The sequence below is a fragment of the Gobio gobio genome (genome assembly GCF_949357685.1).
Source record: "Gobio gobio genome assembly, chromosome: 12".
NCBI classification, from domain to species: domain Eukaryota; kingdom Metazoa; phylum Chordata; class Actinopteri; order Cypriniformes; family Gobionidae; genus Gobio; species Gobio gobio.
The window spans coordinates 17,730,603-17,751,502 of NC_137105.1; the positions used below are offsets into that span (position 1 = coordinate 17,730,603).

Genomic DNA, 20,900 nt, shown 5'->3' on the forward strand with positions numbered 1-20,900 from the left:
TGTCTAGGTCCTTGATTTTATACACATGTGGCCATGGAAGATTGGAACACTTGAAATCAATTATTTGGAGGGGTGCCCCAATAACTTTGGCAATATGTATCTTGTTGCCTCTATTTGGGTTTTACATATAAAAAAAACTGCATGTTGTGTCAATGGTAGGAAAAATGACAGTGCTCTAACAACAGTTGTTAGCTGAATACATGAATAAATAAAATTGACATTGAACATGATATACAGTAGATGTAATGAAGACCAAGTTCCAGTATAATATCTTCACAATCCTCTAAGAAGTCCTTATGTCCATCTTTATGTGTGTATTCTGAGTGGCAGTTTCTCTCTGCAGATGATTAGGTTATGGTACCTGACATGATCTGAAATACACAATTGAGTTTAGAGTTACAGTTTGTCTGTACATTAGATTATGTAAAAACAATTATGGTTAAAAGGAAAAAGTGATATAAAGTCATGGGATAGCTTGAATGTTTTTTTGTGACTCGTATGTTTGGGCATAAAGTAATAATTTAAAAAAAATCTAACAACATGGATCACACATTCAATATCTCTGTTACTTTGTGGAGAAGAGGAGTAGGCTAACTGAACAAAGCTGCTCACACTTACATGTTATGTTAAAGTAGAAAGAAAAGACATGATTGGTAGGAAACCAGTTACAATATTTAAAGTTAAAAGGTATAGACATTTTAAGAAATAAATTATTTACCTGTCGAGAGTGTTGACATTGACAGTCTGTGTGGTTGTATAGCTAAGCTCCAGAAAATCAGTAATCAGGTGGCTTTGACAGTTACAGGTTTGAAAAACAAAAAGGCGGGAATAAAGAACACTACCTCTTACACAAAGAACCATTTTAGCATATAAAGGGTTCCTCAAGATGATACAGTTCTGTTACTATGTGTAAAGAAGCTTTAAAGAACGATCTTTTTTAGATTGTGCTTAATGTTGTGTTGCAGTAAAAACATAATTCAGTGTGAGACATTAAAATGATTTAATTTCTGGAATATAATACGCATATAATATACAAAGTCTCATGCCATGTTGCGCTGTAACTTTTGGCTGCACTATTACACAATTTCCCATCACTTAGTTCCCATGCAATGTAACTGTCTGAAAATTGGCCAATCATATTTGTCAGCAATTTCGTATGCATTAACTGTGAACGTCCTCTCAGAATTCCTCTCAGAATAAATGACACTGCATGGCTGCAGAAAAGGTAAGATGAACAATCTGCTTTACTTTATATATATTTATATTGAATATTCATGTCATCAAACCAAAGGGTCTAGAGGTCCAAATGGTTTTTAGGGTAATATTGTTATATTCATACTTAAAATAAATCAATAAACCCTTTGGTTTGATGACATGCATAAATGAGTATACAAATAGTGTATCAATAAATACTCACATATGCATTTCTCACATCCTTCAGATGGTTTTGTGGGTGAATATTAGACTATTTTCTGGATGTCTTGTCCTTATAACTGGAATTTATAATGGTATGTTCTCATTTGATCTTTTTCTAAACAATTTGTTTCTTAAATAGATAATAAACTACAAAGTTTCACAGTAAAATGAACAAAATAGCAAATCATATATATAGAGTACATTTTAATTCAACACAACTGTGTTTATCAGTCAAGGCCTGGACTTACCATTACAACATAGACACTGATGTGGACTGGACAGGAGCTCGTCAGTGGTGTCAAAAGCATTTCACTGATATGGTGGCCATCCAAAACCAGGCAGAAGTTGCATACCTTAACCAAGAACTGCCCTTCCATCGGAAATACTACTGGATTGGCATTAGGAAGATTGATGGACACTGGACGTGGGTTGGGACCAAAAAGCACTTGGTCCCCGAATCAGCAAACTGGGCGAAAGGTGAACCGAATAACAGGGGAACTGGAGAAGACTGTGTAGAGATCTACATTAAGGGGCAAAAAAACACAGCCAAATGGAATGATGAGAGGTGCAACAAAAAGAAAGCAGCTCTCTGTTATTTAGGTGAACACGCTTGATAACATGACATTTTAAATTGAGATCATTTTAATTTTAATTTAAAGAATGTTGTTTATTTGGAGAAGTAATTAATTTGTGTTTAATGCACATTAATATGTATAATAAGTGTATTAATGTATCCAGTTCTGACTGAAACCAGTACTCATTTGTTGTCATTACACTTGATTTTCTGTGTAGCCTCCTGTTCAGATAAATCCTGCAGTCAACACGCGGAGTGTGTGGAGACTATTGGGAACTACACATGTCAGTGTGACCCCGGTTTTATGGGCCCACGCTGTGAGGAAGGTGCTGAAGAACCCGTTCAAGTTCAAATATCGTAGCTGTGTGTTTGTGCATTTATTAACTAAGTTATCGTTTTCACTTTTGCAGCTGTCCAGTGCTGGCCAGTTAAAAGTCCGCAGCAAGGTTTTGTGACGTGTGACGGTGTCTTTGGAGCATTTCATTTTAACTCATCATGCCAGTTCCAATGTGCCACAGGGTTCAAGCTGGAGGGGGAACAAAGGCTACACTGCCTGGCATCTGGGCACTGGGATAATGCTCTTCCTGTTTGTCAGGGTATGGATCAGAAACAGAATACATTGCCAATGCATGAATGGTACTGCAGTAACTCTAAAGGCCCGATCACACCAAGGAGGATGATAACTATAACAATAAAATGTATAGTTCTTAAAATCGTTCTAAATACATTATAAAAGAATAGCAGTCCATACCACAACTATAACAATAACGGCACAGAGAAAAAATATCGTTGGAATCACATTTAGAACGATTTTTTTTTCCAGCTGATAAACGATAAAAACATTGACAGCCAATCAGAATCCATCCTGCTTTAAAGAGCTTGAGCATTTAAAGCGACAGACGACAAAACTTCAGTCCACGCTTAGGGAACGAAATCATCCGCTGGTGGATGCAAATAAGTTTTTGTTATCTTTATAGTTATGGTTCTAAATAACATGCCTTGAGTATAGTTTGATAGAGCAGAGTAAAAATGCTTTTTTAAAGAAGATTAATAGAAAACATTATTTAAATCTCTCTACTTCAAAATGTTACGTTTCATTCAATCCATAATTTTGCAGTTTCTTTGTAATTATTTGTGACATTTACGAGCAATTTCTGACTTAGAATTGTTAAAAGTGTGGGTAATAAAAAATAAGTAGATTATTGTATTTATTCGATTGCTGATGTATTACTCTTACAGCTTACATTTGTTACCTTTACAGCTGTCCAGTGTCTGCCGATCATTGATGCCCCTGGTGGTTGGAGTATGAACTGCACTCATCCAATTTCCATCAATAGCTATAACACTAGCTGCGAGTTCAAGTGCGAGGAGGGATTTGAGCTCCAAGGCTCAAGTACAACCTGGTGTGACCACACTGGCCAATGGACACACAAACCCCCCACCTGCACAGGTACAGCACATTTACAGGACTTTCCTCAATTAATCACCAGGCAGTTGCTGGTTCATTCAAGTGCACTGAATATTAGGCGTGTAACGGTACACATATTCATACCGAACCATTTCGGTACAGGACTTCCGGTACGTTGCACATGTGCAGCGAACGGTACCGAATGCAATCTTTAACAGTTAGGCTTGTTTTATGCGCGGAACATACTTCAGTCCGACTTCCCACATGGACATATTAAGTATTCTGTCCATTTTATCACGATATAGAAATTATAAATGCCGTTTTTTGACGTGACAGATCACTGTATACAAGTGAACGCGATCATCTCTTCCTAGTCAAAGAATAAACATCAATCAACATCAGAAGTTACGTTGAGGATACACTACAACTTACTGAAAGGTATCATGTCATGTAATCGCTCAATCAGTGTTTCAACAGCGGAAAGGCGTCAACAAAACAGCGTAAACAATGTCACGTAGCATTACATTTACCTCAGGCAAGTCATTCAGTGTCCACAGCTCAAGTGTGCCACACGAGTCCTGAAAAGTGAAGCCAAAGTGTCTCGATCGCCTCCAGGTGGCTGGATGTAGTATAGACCATACACCCCGCCCTCTCCATGAAATGTAATGGGACATAGACAAACTAAACAATCAAATTACACTTTTTTATCCAAAGATGGTTTCTGTCATTTTAGGCTGTTTTTATCATGCCGATGTTTGTTCTTTAAATAAATTTGGTTTTAGTTACACTGTAAAAAATGTAAGGCCTCTCCAATTCAAAATTTTCTAGTGACTGGTCACATCTAAAATTTTCAATTGGCCAAATTGAATTTCTGTGAATTGAATCCACAATTCAATTATCCATTGTGGCAACAATCTGTTAACATGGGCTCAATTAGAAATAATATGTTGAGCCAATGGAAAAATTTAATTTACCAACACTGTAAAAAATGTCAGGCCTCTCCAATTTAAACTAAAAAATGTAGATGTGATCAGTCACTAGAAAAACTTTTAATTGGAGAAATGTTTTACAGTGAAACTGTGTGGTTGGTCCAATTAAATATTTTAAATTGTAGTAACAATTGTTTATTTCTCACTGTCCCAAAAGACAAAAATGACTAAAAACATAAATATATTAAGCAAAATACAGAAACAGACAACAGGGTTGACATTTTATCACATTACTTTATTAACAAGTAAATTCCAACACAGGATATTTGGGTGAAAATACCTTATTTTCAATAAGGAAAAACTCTGAATACATTCAAGAAGTCTTCTGCATAACAGGATGTCTTGTTGTGGTGAAGAAAACGTGGCACTGCAAGCTAAAAACCTGCAAATAAAAATAAAAACTAACATAAATGACAAAGCTCCCCTGCATCACATCTGGCAAGAGACAGAACAGAAGTTTCTTCATAATGAGGATGAGACGAATGAATGGACATCAGAAAATCACGAGCTTGACGTGTTTGATATTAAAAGGCAATAACTTAAGCCCAGAAAGAGGCCGACGCCAAACGCACCGTGTTCAACAGTCGCATGCCGCACATATCACACAAATGACTTAATTTCCTTATTACCTATTGTTTTAGACATATAAGACATGAGGAAAATAAAACTATTGGCTACAGGCAGTGTTGCCACAGTTACCTTGAAAAAGTAACTTAGTTACTTTACAGATTACTTGATTTTAAAAGTAACTAAGTTACTTTACAGATTACTTGATTTTAAAAGTAACTAAGTTAGATTACAAGTTACTTTATTAGTTACATTCATCAGTTGCCGACAACACCTCTGCAGCCTCAACATAAAAATGACAACCGTTTTTGCCAACACTTTATTGGAAGTGCATTTTTAATAGTAACGTCAACAATGTATCTCCTGAAATTGTATCTCCAAAAAAAATATTTTGACTAATTTTATAAAATCTAAACATGTTAATGAAAAGGTACAAATTACTTTGTGTTCTTATTAAATACATTTATGAAAAACAATTTATATTTAATATTTTAATTTATATTTATATTTATATATGAATGTAAATAATTATATGGCCTACACAAATAATATAAAATTACAAGATTTATAGTTTATTGTAAACCTGATGTGCAGCTCTGTAAAGGTACAACAATTATATGATCGATACGTGAGAACAATATATTTTTTAATAATCTTTAAGTGCACAAAACTATGAAAATATATGAAACGCTTCAAAATCGCTTATGCGCATCCCGGGTGCAGAATGATGCGCTTAAAGCAACATGGAATCAGAGTGTGCAGTGCAGTGCACAATGAAAAGTTCACGGCATAAAGAGAAGATGAGCGTTGAGCCCACAAATCCTAGTCTACTATGTAGCCTATATCGGTCCAAACATTCACTGATGATTTGTTTCTTCAGTTTTTAATTCCGGTTGTTGTGCGTGTGATGCCTGATAGTCCTTGTGTTGTCACCTGGGTAGCTCGAGCACAACATCTTTCAGAAACCGCTAGATAAACTTCAGCAAGATAAATTATTTTATCAACATATCAAGTATTATAACGGGAATATCATATGGAGTGAGCTTTACCGTGCAGCTGCTGACTGTAACCGAACGCGACGCGCAGTTTTGCTGAACGGAGAATGATTGACAGCTACAGCGGAGGAAAGACATTATGGAATGGCTTTAGATGACTTTGTAGGCTACTAGCAAATCATAATATGCGAATAATGATTGCTGAAGGATAATGTGACAATATATATTTCTGATGATTATTTAATTATCACGACATGCCTAATCTGAGCAAGTGACTGCCTGTCTTGAGTTTTGTCGACAGGCGGAGCGGCCGCCTCGTAATTCTCCTCTATGCAGGAAAACCCCTGCTGAGACTAAACAAGAAAGCATAAATATATATTTTTAGTAAGGAAAATGACGAAAATAGTAACGCACAGGGACTTGGATAAGTTACTTTAATCTGATTACTGGTTTGGAAATAGTAACGCGTTAGATTACTCGTTACTGGAAAAAAGTAGTCAGATTAGAGTAACGCGTTACTAAGTAACGCGTTACTGGCATCACTGGCTACAGGCTACCATTAGATAATTACGTGGTAAACGAGAACACACTCATGAAACAAATGAATGCATGAACTTGTGATTCTACAAAATGTCTTTAAACTTCATTCCGGGTCATAAAGCAAAACTCTGTAGAATAATTTCAGTGCTAAATACTCACCAACGTCTTTGTGAGATGAATATCTCTCTATTCTCTTGGGAATGTCTGTTTCGGTCTTCAGCAACTGCTGGTTCGCCGCGCTCCGCATTTGAAATCTCATTCTCCACACGAACGGTTTTTTTCAAGCGCATTTTGCGCATGCGTATACCGTTTTTCGGACGTAGGACTTGTTCAGCCAACATGGATTTTTCACTTCGACTTCATAGATTGACTGAGTACAATTAAATATGTTCGGTTCGGTGAATATACAATTTTAATTTTGAGTTAAGACCTTAATGATTAGTACAATGCATATTTTTGCATGGAGATAATTATTTGGAAGTCATTTATTGGGCCAATATGTAATGATCAATTGTCACAATTTTTCCCAAATTTTTTTTTATTTGATGCTATAAAAACGGGTGTGAAGTTATGATTGACAGCTGAGATTGACAGCTTCTCTGATTGGAGCTTTAACTTTAATCTCTGCATTTCCATAAATATTTATTTCACAAAAGATTGTTGTTTAGGCGGGAGTGTGGGCGGGCACTCACTACTGCGTAGACCCGAGACCTAAGATGTCAACGCCATATTTGAACTAGCGGCTTCACTTACGCCAACGGAAGAGAGTGAAGGCCATCTTTTTTTCCAGTCTATGCCACATGAACTGGTTAGTTCACTAGAGAAACTCTTTCGCTAAATATATGCATTATATTAGCCTATATATTAATTATATTCTACTTACCCTGTTAGTGATGTCTTGAGTATTTAATATATGTTTAAATAAATCTGTCATGAAAATTACAGCCACTGTGTATAATTGATTATATTTCAACAACGAATTGGAGTAAAAACATAGTTTTATAAATAATTAGATAAGTTTATGCAAAAACTGCCTTATGTGAAGTTTACATGTTTGCGTACAATGTGTTATTTGAGTGTTGATTATTATATCTAAAAATAAATAGCAACTGAATTTAGGCTAATATTTTGGGCTCTGTTGTTAACCTTTAATAGTAATGTGCAAGTAAGGGCTCCCTATGTAGTTTACAGCATTACCTTTAAGAAACTTTTAGTTATAATTTAATTAATTTAAGGACAGACACAATTTGTTCAGTGATACAAACAAATAAAAAGCAATTTTATATTTATTTTTCCATCCCCTGTTGTATGGAACCGTGATTCCAAAACCGAGGTATGTACCGAACCGTCAGTTTTGTGTACCGTTACACCCCTACTGAATATACATGTTGACATGATTTAACAAAAGCTAGATGTTGGGAAAATGTTTTATCTAAAAACCCAAATGTTTTTAATAGTTCAGAAAGTGCAAAGTTCACTTCCTTTTCCCAATAGTGCACTTCCTTTTCGTTATTGTGAAACATTTTAATGTTGGGTAACACTGCTAAGACACACCCTGGAACATTAACAGTATTATGAAGAAAAGAGGTGAATAAGGTTTTTGTGTTTTTGAGCAGACACAATAAGTAAATGAATGTGTGCATATGTTGCAGTGGTGACCTGTAATCCCGTTCTGGCCCCTGAAAAGAGTCACCTGACCTGTGCTGATCATTTCGGAAAATTCTCTTTTCGTTCTTCTTGCAATGTTTCCTGTGATGAGGGATACAAACTTAGAGGAAAAGCCGCACTCACCTGTCTGAGTGACGGCAACTGGTCAGCAGCCACACCTGCATGTGAAGGTGGGTTTTCGGAGCATACATGATTTCTCAGTGTCATACAGAGTTATTGAATCCACAATGTGAGTGTACTGCAAAAAAAAAAGAGTCATAAACCATGCTCTTTTACACTACCTTATCCTCATTTGAGTCCATTTGTCTTGTCTGTTTTGTTTTAATCATCTTTGTCAGTTGTAAAGTGTGACCCACTGAAGCCCAGCCCACATGGCTCCCTGCAATGCTATGATCCTATGGAGGAGTTTGCTTATGGCTCCACTTGTTGGGTAAAATGTAACTTTGGATTTGTCCGCAATGGTACAAATTCCACTCACTGTACCAAACATGGGAACTGGAGTCACATCCCCCCTGTTTGCCATGGTAACCTGCTTCTTAAACATCACATACATATTTCAGTTCATGCATTTGGTCTAACAGATTCACTTTATGAGTTGCTTCCCACAGCTATACAGTGTCCACCTCTCTCTAATTTACCAAGTTATGGAAGTATGAGCTGCACACACCCCCTCTCCAACAACAGCTATAACTCCAGCTGTGAGTTCAAGTGTGAAGAGGGTTTTGTGCTCAAAGGTGCAGATTCCACTCTCTGTGACCATACTGGGAATTGGACACACAGTACACCCATTTGTACAGGTTTGGCATCAGTTCATATAATTCTTGTTGACCTAATGCCATTAAATTGCTGTATATTAGATGTTATTCACTCTAAGAAGAAAAGGTTCTACAACCCCCACCTTTCCCTCGGGTCATTTTGACCCGAAACTCATAAAACATTTTTTAAAGGGGTGGTAAAACACATTCTTTTGAAGGCTTGACTGTGTTTGTGGGGTGCACTGTAACATGTGTTCATGCTTCGTTTAAAAAAAAAAAAAAGCCTTATTTTTCATATATTTGACCTTTATTCTACACTGCTCTGTCCCTCCTTGTAAAACGGTCTGATGCTTTCCGGGTTGTATGAAGCCAGTCCCTCAAAAATACGCGATGGGCTCAGATTGGTTAGCTGGCCCAGTGTGTTGTGATTCGCTAACCGCCTAGTGCACGTTTGTCGGAAACGTCACGCCCCTTACCTTTACCGGAGGCTGTGCTTTGGTCAGTATTAGAAACAACGGCGTCAATAAAACCATATGAGCCCGAATCAGACCCAGAACATTTGAGTGAAGATGATCGAGCAGAACCTGTTCAGTCCTCAAGAGTAAAGACTGCAGATCTATAATCGCTACTGAATGGTACTTTAACTTTTGTATTTTTAGAACGATTATAGCCAAATATCTGTCGCAAGAACTAACCCAAAATGAACACTAAGCACTGGCTTTAACTAGTAAGTTAGCCAAATCACACACAGAACCATGTTTAGCATGCCTGTAGATAAACAATACATAAAAGCTCTAATCAAAGAATCATTTACACTAATGCCAGGTTCGCTGTTGAGATTTTAACGTTAGTGTTTGTAACGTTAGGTGTTCGTCGGATAACGTTAAGTATGAATGAGCATTTAACAGACTGGTTTGCAGAACAGCGCTGTCATCTGTTTACTTCCTTGCTACAACCTATTACAGGAAAACACATCGATGAAAAATAAATCAGACTTACAGGTTGTGGCCCGTAAACAGCTTCTGTTTGTAAATCCAGCTTTCAGGACAAGCCGTTGTGCATATCCTGTATTGAACTCGCGAAGTTTGTGGAAGGTGTCCTCCGTGAAATGTGCAGCGCGCGCGTCGTGCATCCACGCACCGGCAGTGTTTTTTTCACGCAGCTGACCTTGTGCAAATCCGGCATTGAAATCGCGAAGACGGTGGATGTTTTCCTCCGTAAGATGTGCTGCAGGGAGCCCCGCGCGCGCCTGTTCCCCGCTGTCTCATACACACGTGCAACATATTGTATGTTAAATGCTCTGCAACGCACCCCCGTCCCAAGGAAGGCTGAACAGAGCAAGTGCCCCAGACCTGCAATCCGGATGAAAATAACAGCGTTTCCTTGGCATCGCGGCAACAACACTCCAGCCTAACTATACCACAACAGCGCCGCGATACAAAATGGCCTCACCCCCCCTTATTTAATATTCTCGGAGGAGGGGTTTATGTAAATATTGAGCCTGGTGATGTCACCAACCCTGGAGGAATGTGTGTAGTCGCCTACTGGCCGTTTGCTGTAGTCCTTAGAAACTGATTTCTTTAAAAGCAAATATCCCCCTTTGCTTTAAACTTTGAACGTTGTAACTTTGCAGATGTTGTTTATGCTCAAGCAGCAACATTACACGCTAGCTAAAGTTAGAATAGTGAAATCGTGGTTTACCACCCCTTTAATGTTCATCATAGTCCAAGACCTTAGGACTTCTGTCACACTTGAACCCCAAATACACAAAAAATTTTTTGACTGGATTCAAGGAGTTTATGTGGTTGTAATGAAAAAGATAATAAAAAAGTAATAAATCCTTCCCTCTAATTTGACCCCCTTAGGAATGAATGGAATGCTGCAGTAAACATAAAAAAACCTAACAAATACTCCTAAATAAAACTAAACAATGACAAGAGACAAGTCCGAGTGCAAATACCAACGAGTCCAAGACAAGTCCGAGACAATAGAAAAAAGTCTTGAGTCCGGACTCGAGTACTGCAGCACTAAGTATTGAACCTTTTAGGTGTTCCCATCATATATGAAATATATTATATTATTGTTCCGTACACACTGTACATTATCAGGCTTAAGGGTTTCAGGATTTTTTTGTATTATTTAGAACAGAAAAATTAATTACGGATCTCATTTAAAATTTAAGCTGTGGCTTGTGACCCTCTCGTGGTCCCTGCACAGAGTCACCTGACCTGTGCTGATCCATTGGGAAAATTCTCTTTTCGTTCATCTTGCAATGCTACTTGTGAGGAGGGATACACACTAAGAGGAGAATCCACACTCACCTGTCTGAGTGACGGCAACTGGTCAGCAGCCACACCTGCATGTGAAGGTGGGTTTTTGGAGCATACTTGATTTCTCAGTGTCATACGGAGTTATTGAATCCACAATGTGAGCAATGGAAAAGGGTCATTATGTTCTAACTGTAAGTGCACTGCAAAAAAGAGTCATAAACCATGCTCTTTTACACTACCACATACTAATTTTAGCCTATAATCTGTCTTGTCTGTTTTGTTTCAATAATTTATGGCAGTTGTAAAGTGTGACCCACTGAAGCCCAGCCCACATGGCTCCCTGCAATGCTATGATCCTATGGAGGAGTTTGCTTATGGCTCCACTTGTTGGGTAAAATGTGACTTTGGTTTTGTCCACAATGGTACAAATTCCACTCACTGTACCAAACATGGGAACTGGAGTCACATCCCCCCTGTTTGCCAGGGTAACCTGCTTCTTAAACAGCACATACATATTTCAGTTCATGCTGTAGATCTAACAGATTCACTTTATGAGTTGCTTCTGATTTTCCCACAGCTATACAGTGTCCACCTCTCTCTAATGGACCAAGTTATGGCAGTATGAGCTGCACACACCCCCTCTCCAACAACAGCTATAACTCCAGCTGTGAGTTCAAGTGTGAAGAGGGTTTTGTGCTCAAAGGTGCAGATTCCACTCTCTGTGACCATACTGGGAACTGGACACACAGTACACCCATTTGTACAGGTTTGGCATCAGTTCATATAATTCTTGTTGACCTAATACCATTAAATTGCTGTATATTAGATGTTATTCACTCTAAGAAGAAAAGGTTCTACAACCCCCACCTTTCCCTCTGGTCATTTTGACCCGAAACTCATTAAAAAAAATTGAGTGTTCATCATAGTCCAAGATCTTTAGGACTTCTGTCACACTTGAACCACGAATACACACAAAAAAATTGACTGGATTCAAGGAGTTTATGTGATTGTAATAAAAAAGATAATAAAAAAGTAATAAATCCTTCCCTCTAATTTGACCCCCTTAGGAATTAATGGAATGCTGCAGTAAACATAAAAAAACCTAACAAATACTTTTAAATAAAACTAAACAATGACAAGAGACAAGTCCGAGTGCAAATACCAACGAGTCCAAGACAAGTCCGAGACAATAGAAAAACGCCTCGAGTCCGGACTCGAGTACTGCAGTACTAAGTATTGAACCTTTTAGGTGTTCCCATCATATATGAAATATATTATATTATTGTTCCGTACACACTGTACATTATCAGGCTTAAGGGTCTCATGATTTTTTGTATTATTTAGAACAGAAAAATTAATTACAGATCTCATTTAAAATTTAAGCTGTGGCTTGTGACCCTCTCGTGGTCCCTGCACAGAGTCACCTGACCTGTGCTGATCCATTGGGAAAATTCTCTTTTCGTTCATCTTGCAATGCTACTTGTGAGGAGGGATACACACTAAGAGGAGAATCCACACTCACCTGTCTGAGTGACGGCAACTGGTCAGCAGCCACACCTGCATGTGAAGGTGGGTTTTTGGAGCATACTTGATTTCTCGGTGTCATACGGAGTTATTGAATCCACAATGTTTTCTCAGTGTCATACGGAGTTATTGAATCCACAATGTTTTCTCAGTGTCATACGGAGTTATTGAATCCACAATGTGAGCAATAGAAAAAGGTTATTATGCTCTAACTGTGAGTGCACTGCAAAAAAAGAGTCATAAACCATGCTCTTTTACACTACATAATTTTTGCCTATAATCTGTCTTGTCAATTTTGTTTTAATTCTTTTTGTCAGTTGTAAAGTGTGACCCACTGAAGCCCAGCCCACATGGCTCCCTGCAATGCTATGATCCTATGGAGGAGTTTGCTTATGGCTCCACTTGTTGGGTAAAATGTAACTTTGGATTTGTCCGCAATGGTACAAATTCCACTCACTGTACCGAACATGGGAACTGGAGTCACATCCCCCCTGTTTGCCAGGGTAACCTGCTTCTTAAACAATACATACACATATTTCAGTTCATGCTGTAGATCTAACAGATTCACTTTATGAGTTGCTTCTGATTTTTCCACAGCTATACAGTGTCCACCTCTCTCTAATGCTCCAAGTTATGGAAGTATGAGTTGCACACACCCCCTCTCCAACAACAGCTATAACTCCAGCTGTGAGTTCAACTGTGAAGAGGGTTTTGTGCTCAAAGGTGCAGATTCCACTCTCTGTGACCATACTGGGAACTGGACACACAGTACACCCATTTGTACAGGTTTGGCATCAGTTCATATAATTCTTGTTGACCTTATACCATTAAATTCTGTATATTAGATGTTATTCACTCTAAGAAGGTTCTACAACCCTTATCTTTCCCTCGGGTCATTTTGACTCGAAACTAATTTGTAAATTTTTTTTTTTAAAAGATTGAGTGTTCATCAGAGTGGTCCAAGACCTTAGGACTTTTGTCACACTTGAACCACGAATACACACACACAAAAAAAGACTGGATTCGAGGATTTGTAATAAAAAAAGTAATAAATCCTTCCCTCGCGGGTCAATTTGACCCCTTAGGAATAAATGGAATGCGAGGAGTGCTTCAGTAAACATAAAAAAAATCCTAAATGCTCCAATTAAAACTAAAAATTACCAGAAGCCTATAATGTCTACATGTGTATCTGAATGCATACTGAAGAGATAAACTCAAGAACTGACTTTAGGACCCAGCAGAACAACTAATTTGCTTCGGGTTTTTAGGGATCCGGGTAATTTTTACCCGCGAGGGAAAGATTTGTCACAGGATACTAGTATACAGTATAGAACCTTTTAGGTGTTCCCAACATATATGAAAAATATTTTATTATTGTTCTGTACACACTGTACATGATCAGGCTTAAGGGTTTCAAGATTTTTTTAATGATTTAGAACAGAAAAATTAATTACTGTCTCATTTAAAATTTAAGCTGTGGCTTGTGACCCTCTCGTGGTCCCTGCACAGAGTCACCTGACCTGTGCTGATCCATTGGGAAAATTCTCTTTTCGTTCATCTTGCAATGCTACTTGTGAGGAGGGATACACACTAAGAGGAGAATCCACACTCACCTGTCAGAGTGACGGCAACTGGTCAGCAGCCACACCTGCATGTGAAGGTGGGTTTAAATCTATTTCAATAAATAATACATTATTCAATAAATTATTCAATTTACATCCTTGCTTTAAACAATAGCATCATGTGAAATTCAGGTTACGTTATGAAATTGAGAAAAAAAAAAGCGATTTAACTGGTAGTTCTAATACTGCGGAGGCACTAGAGTGAAATTTGTAGACGTGACACTTTTGTGTGCGCATGTGAAAAGTACACAGACCGGAAACTATAATGATAAAATATAAAATTTACATATTTAAATAAAACGGCGAGCAAAGCATTAATTATAAATAAATACAGTGCACAAACTTTAGCCTCTAGTTTTTAACTGAAAGCAACTTGCACTGATATATCTTAAAAAGCTATACTTAAATGTCCTTACTGAACTTAGAAGATTCAATTCAAAATAGCTGTGTGAGGACAGTCCCAATACGAATGTTTTCTCATGATTTTTAATGTTCATATGTTCGAGTTTTCAGTCCCGTAGAAGTTTCTCACACATCCACAACTGTTTTTTTTTTTTTTTCATGTGCACGCTAAAGTTTTGTGAATGTGTGTTTGTGTGTTTTTAATGGAAATGTGACGGTTTAGGCTCATTTATAATATAAATTCTGTAAATAGTTATTACAGGACAACCATACAAATCTGCGTTGGTTTGCTAATAAATCCACATGGACTAAACCAAAATATATATTGTCCTGTTGCAGCTTACAAAAGACATCAACAGAATAACACCACACATTCACAATGATGAAATAATTACATCAGCATAAGCATGCTCTCATACCGTTTTATAATCTTTTCAGTTATAAGATGTGATGCACTGGAGTCTTTTCAGCATGGGATTGTGCAGTGTCATGACCGCTTGGAGAAGTTCAGCTATGGCTCCTTGTGCTGGCTGAAGTGTGGAGCTGGATTTACTTTGAATGGAAGTAATTCCACTTACTGCACATCACAAGGGAAATGGAGCCAGGACCTTCCTGTTTGTCAAGGTTACCAAACAGTCTTGATACTCTGTGATGGATAACTAGGAAGGTTATTGAGGGAGAATTTATTTGTATTGCCAACTTCTCCAGTCCTGCCCTATATCATAAATAAAGAATAAAAATGTAGCACTAACATCTTAAATTAACTATAAAGTCATGGACAGTAAGGCATTATATATCTTTTGATTCTCTGTCCAATAGCACAGCAGTGCAGCCCCTTTATTGACCCTTCTCAGAGTACTGTAACCTGCACGCATCCTCACGGGCAGTTCAGCTTCGGTACAGTGTGTGAATTTAACTGTCAGGCAGGCTTCAAACGGCATGGCACACCTCGATTAGAGTGCTTGGAAATGGGGAAGTGGACTGACACCCCACCCTTCTGCTTGGGTAATCACTTTTGGGTCTTCCTATTTCACCTCAGGCATCTTGATGTGTCATCTTTTGATATCCTGTATTCATCTCTGTCAACCCATTAAAGCAAAATGAGATTAAACTAGCCTACTTGATCTAAAACTTCATGTCATGAAGTTTATAACTCAAGGCAGCTGATTATTATGTATGTTGACATTTATTTATTATCGCCCATAGCTCAACAGTGCCCTCTTTTGGGCGCTCAAGAAAATGGCTGGATGAATTGTTCTCATCCTCACTCCATGTTTAGCTACGGGTCACAATGCTTCTTGGGATGTGAGGCTGGATTTGAAATTACAGGAGAGCCAGGCATGGAGTGCTCTGCTTCTGGGAACTGGAGTCAGGAGATGCCATCTTGCACTGGTATCTACCTCTCGACAAAAATTGAATGTTCAATTTGGTTCATTTTTTTTCATATCTTGGAACATTCTCTATAGATTCTATTTTTGTAACCATAAACTAACATTCTCGTTATGTCGCAGGGAGGTTTTTTTCTTCTAAAAATCTAATAAGAACTACATAAGCAGATTAAAAACTAATATTTCCTGAATGTTCTGGGAACCAAAAATGTTAGCTAGGCTTCCCCTGTTAAACACTGATGAAAAATGATCAGACCATATAATTTACAATGATCATGGGACATGAAAAACATTTTTCACTAAATGCTTTACTATCGTTTCTCTTTTAAATAACAGCTGTTCGTTGTGAGCCCCTTTCATTCTCTCAACTTCCTGAGCTGGGACCTCTACCCTCAATGAACTGCTCTCACCCACATGGAAACTTCAGCTTTGGATCTCAGTGTTTTTTCAAGTGTGCCACGAGCCATGAGCTCAATGGAACCAGTCAGCTCATCTGCACCTCCAAAGGGTACTGGACCAACTCTCCACCCAGTTGTGTTGGTAAGGTCAACTCTTCTTAACCCTTTTTCGGTGCATTAATTCTGTGGAAAAATACTGCATGCCCATTACTAACACTAGCATTACATATTAAATTACAAAATGCAGAATGCATAATTACACTGGAACATTATGACAGGGGCTGCGTTTCCCTCTGTGTCGTTCACTCGGATGTGCATCATTGCTTATGTTGCATGAGTGCCCACTACTGGCGGAACCCTTGAAATGTGTTTAAATGGAACACCATAAGCCCTTGATCGTTTGGAATCCAATATGGAGCTGATATTTATAGGTTTTTCCTTATAAATTTGTTTACACACCATTCTATAGGCATGTATGTATGCTTGGGCTGTTAAAAATATTAAATATTACTATATATTAAATATATTTTATATAAAAATATTTTATAAAATTCACAAGCGAAAATGATAACAATACAATAAACTATAACAGTCAGCTTAAAGGATTAGTTCACCCCAAAATGAAAATTCTGTCATTAATTACTCACCCTCATGTCGTTTATCTTCGGAACACAAATTAAGATATTTTTTGATGAAATCCGAGAGCTCTCTGACCTCTCCATAAACAGTAATGAACACTTTCAAGGCCCAGAAAGGTAGGAAAGACATTGTTAAAATCGTCCATGTTACTCCAGTGGTTCAACCTTAATTTTATGAAGTGCAAAAAAAAAAAAAAAAATAACGACTTTATGCAACAATTTCTTCTCGTCTGTGTCCGTGTCCTTTGCAGTTTACGTTGTTACCGCAGTGCAGAGCTTCCTAGTTCTATGTCATTCGCCACCTCACCATTGGCCGAATGCTGTTCACGTGAGCACCACGACGCATGCGTGTGATGCTGAGGCAGGAGTTAGCCAATGGTGAGCTGTTGTTCTGACGTAGGACTAGGAAGCGATACACTTGCGCTAACAACGTAAAACGTGTAAGACACTGACACAGACTTTATATACAAATTAAATATCTTAATTTGTGTTCCGAAGATGAACAAAGGTCTTATGGGTTGGGAACGACATGAGGGTGAGTAAAAGATGACCGAATTTAAATTTTTGGGTGAACTAACCCTTTAAGGTAGTAAGTATTAAATGCAGTTGTAACAAAGTTCGTAGTTATGGGAAGAAGGAGGCGGGAACCAGCGAACGTTTAAAGACTTTAATAAATAAACAAACACAAAATTAAAGTAACGCAGACAGCCCCTCACGGACGGCTGCCGCACACAATAATAAAACGTAAACAAAACACAAAGTAAATGTGTTCATGTCAAATATCTAGCCATGTAAATACTTTATGTCAAAGGGGTTCACGGGTGACAAAAAAACGTTTTGGGAATCTCTGCATTATGACATATTTATTATGTGCTTTCAGTAAAGGAGATGTCAGTGAGTGCCGGCATGCTGATGTATGCAGCTGTGGGAGTTGCTTCTTCAGCTGGTCTACTTATGCTTGGAGGACTAATGTTTTTGTTGCTGCGCCAATTCACTAAAAAGGGTAAAAAAAAGATTAATCCTATTCTACTGTTGCCATAACCATTTTGTTAAACATACATCCATTCATACCATTCTCACCTTTGTGTGTGTCATAACTCCCTTGGACGCACCCACCGCTAGCCTAGCTTAGCACAAAGACTGGAGGTAAATGGCTCCAGCTAGCCTTTTGCTCAATAAGTGACAAAAAAATGCCAACATTTTCCTGTTTACATGTTGTGATGTGTATAGTTACATTGTGCACTAAGACAGACAGAAAATGAAAAGTTGCGATTTTCCAGACCAATATGGCTAGGAACTATATTCTCATTCCTGCGTAGTAATCAAGGAACTTTGCTGCCGTACCACGGGTGCAGCGGCGCAATGATATTACACAGCGCCTGAAAATAGTCTCCAGCACGCTCTCTGTGAAAGCAGGTTGTCACATTGGTGATGTTGACGGAAGTTAACGCTGTGTAATATCACTGCGCCGCTGCACCCATGGTACGGCAGCAAAGTTCCTTGATTACTACGCAGGAATGAGAGTATAGTAGGCATATCCGCCTAGAAAATCGCAACTTTTAATTTTTCGTCAGTCTTAATACACGATGTAACTATACACATCACAACATGTAAATAGGAAAATGTTGGCGTTATTTTGTCACTTATTGAGGAAAAGGCTATATGGAGCCGTTTACCTCCAGTCTTTGTGCTAAGCTAGGCTAGCGTGGGTGCGTCAGACAGAGTTATGACATGCACGAAGATGAGAATGGTATGTATGGACTTATCTAACTCTGGGGGATATGGTGAATAAGCTGTTCCTTTAAAGCATTCAACTATTAAAAAGTGTAATTTAATAGCATTTGATAATAACACTATTTGGTTGTTATTTGACAAATGTCTCAAGTCGTTCATTGTTATTTGATTATTTAGTGCTTGCTTGTTTAGCTTTAGTCAAATTTAGTTTGTTATTGTGATAAGTTAGGCCAATTATGTGTTTGGGTCTAATTCAACATAGACCAGTACAGTAATTTTAAATGCTGTTCCAATCCTGTATGACTTTCTTTCTTCTGTGGAACATAAAATATATTTTGTGAAAGGTCTTAGGGGTTTTTTTTGTGCCCAAACAATGGTAGTCAATAGTCCCTTTCACACATTAAACCCAGTAAATTACAGTAAAAATACCAGATTGACTTTTCCAGTAAATACACACATTTGCTATTCACATAAGCGATGATGTTTTTTTTATATGGTAATATTCCATTCACACATCAGAACCAAAATAGTGGTAAACTCTGTCAATTTTACTGTTGACTGTAAATTATTCAAAAAATAAGCATTTAAGTATGTGACAGGCATAAGTGGATGATCACACAGCATGTGTTTTTGCTCTTTAAAACACAAAATGCAGATAGTTACTATAGTATGCAGTAACTGCAGAGGGAGATATTGGTAACCAAAACTGTTTGACTACCAACATTTCTCAAAAGTCATATGGGTTTGGAACAACATGAGAGTTAGTAAATGATGACAGAATTTTCGTTTTTGGGTGAATTATCACTTTAACTTGTGTGAGTTCTAACAGTATATTAAGACGCTTATTCTTCTCCACAGCTCACTACGGTCTGAATGAATCTTCATGGGAAGGGGAGTTGAACCCAGTATTTGAATTCAATTAAAAAACTAATTTACTCAAATTCTGGGTAAAGTAACCAATATTTTCCATGTTGTTTTGTTCTTGCAATAAATTAATATTTGAATAGAACTGTGTGTTTGAAAAAGTTATTTGCACCCTATAAAAGAACATTTCTGTTTCCAGTGTTGAAATTTGCTAATAATGTAATATTAGTTAGTCCAGGATCATTACTTAGTGTCTGTGTGGCACCCTCACTAAGTATGTGAGAGACAGTATAGACACCGCCAAAAACACCCTGTTGTCCACTCGCTCACACACCCACTGTTTCATATAGCCTCATGCTGGACATGCTGCCCCAGATCAGACACCCAGGCCAGGGCGTGCTGCCTCTGGGCACTATGCCCACTGTCACCCAGGCCCACAGGCCCACAGTCTCTAGGCCTCTAGTTGCCCCTTCACCTTGTTCCTTCTATATGAGGCTTTAGGGTCAGGAGCTAATGAGCATTTTCTACATCTATGTCTAGGCTTTACAATAGATGCCTAAACTAAATGGATTTGCATTTATTTTTATAGTTCACACTCTATGTTCACTTAAATGTGATTAAACTAAAATGATTTTTGTGATGTGAAATGTAGCTACTGACAAGAATAGCCCTTCTATGTATTTTATGTGTGTGTGTGTGTGTGTGTGTGTGTGTGTGTGTGTGTGTGTGTGTGTGTGTGTGTGTGTGTGTGTGTGTGTGTGTGTGTGTGTGTGTGTGTGTGTGTGTGTGTGTGTGTGTGTGTGTGTGTGTGTGTGTGTGTGTGTGTGTGTGTGTGTGTGTGTGTGTGTGTGTGTGTGTGTGTTGCTGGTCAGGAGGAGCTCTTCTGCATTTCAGCACAGATTGAGAAGAGTTGCACGGGCGCCTAACCAGTCGCATCTGTCCGGGCATTAACGCAGCGTGACGCCAATTATATTATATTAAGAGGGAGCGGGTCTGCAGCCCATCCTGGCACGAAATGCGTAATAAATAACTGATCAGCTGACTGGATGACTCCTGGCTGCTATCGTAATAATAACGAGGCTATTGCTACCTGCTGAGACCGTATGATAGCAATTTGATTATTTTTCGTTTGGTTGGCTGCTTGGTCT

General features: G+C 38.2%; 1 protein-coding gene across 2 annotated transcripts; it reads left to right on the top strand.

The window, feature by feature from the left end:
- Nucleotides 1-1,191: 1,191 nt before the first annotated feature.
- On the top strand, nucleotides 1,192-19,895 carry selp (selectin P). 2 transcript variants are annotated; one of them, XM_079831746.1, is made up of 22 exons: nucleotides 1,192-1,225; nucleotides 1,442-1,508; nucleotides 1,648-2,016; nucleotides 2,209-2,316; nucleotides 2,401-2,586; nucleotides 3,252-3,440; nucleotides 8,142-8,327; nucleotides 8,496-8,681; nucleotides 8,766-8,954; nucleotides 11,095-11,280; nucleotides 11,482-11,667; nucleotides 11,760-11,948; nucleotides 12,566-12,751; nucleotides 13,024-13,209; nucleotides 13,304-13,492; nucleotides 14,181-14,366; nucleotides 15,169-15,354; nucleotides 15,550-15,735; nucleotides 15,937-16,122; nucleotides 16,455-16,658; nucleotides 18,035-18,157; nucleotides 19,747-19,895. In XM_079831746.1, exons 1-22 carry the CDS (start codon nucleotides 1,211-1,213, stop codon nucleotides 19,809-19,811), a joined length of 3,753 nt encoding a protein of 1,250 aa, XP_079687872.1. In that variant the 5' UTR covers nucleotides 1,192-1,210; the 3' UTR covers nucleotides 19,812-19,895. The 2 variants fall into 2 exon arrangements, with proteins under 2 accessions (XP_079687872.1, XP_079687871.1); XM_079831745.1 differs by having other exon boundaries at nucleotides 8,496-8,954.
- The last annotated feature ends 1,005 nt before the right edge of the window (nucleotides 19,896-20,900 follow it).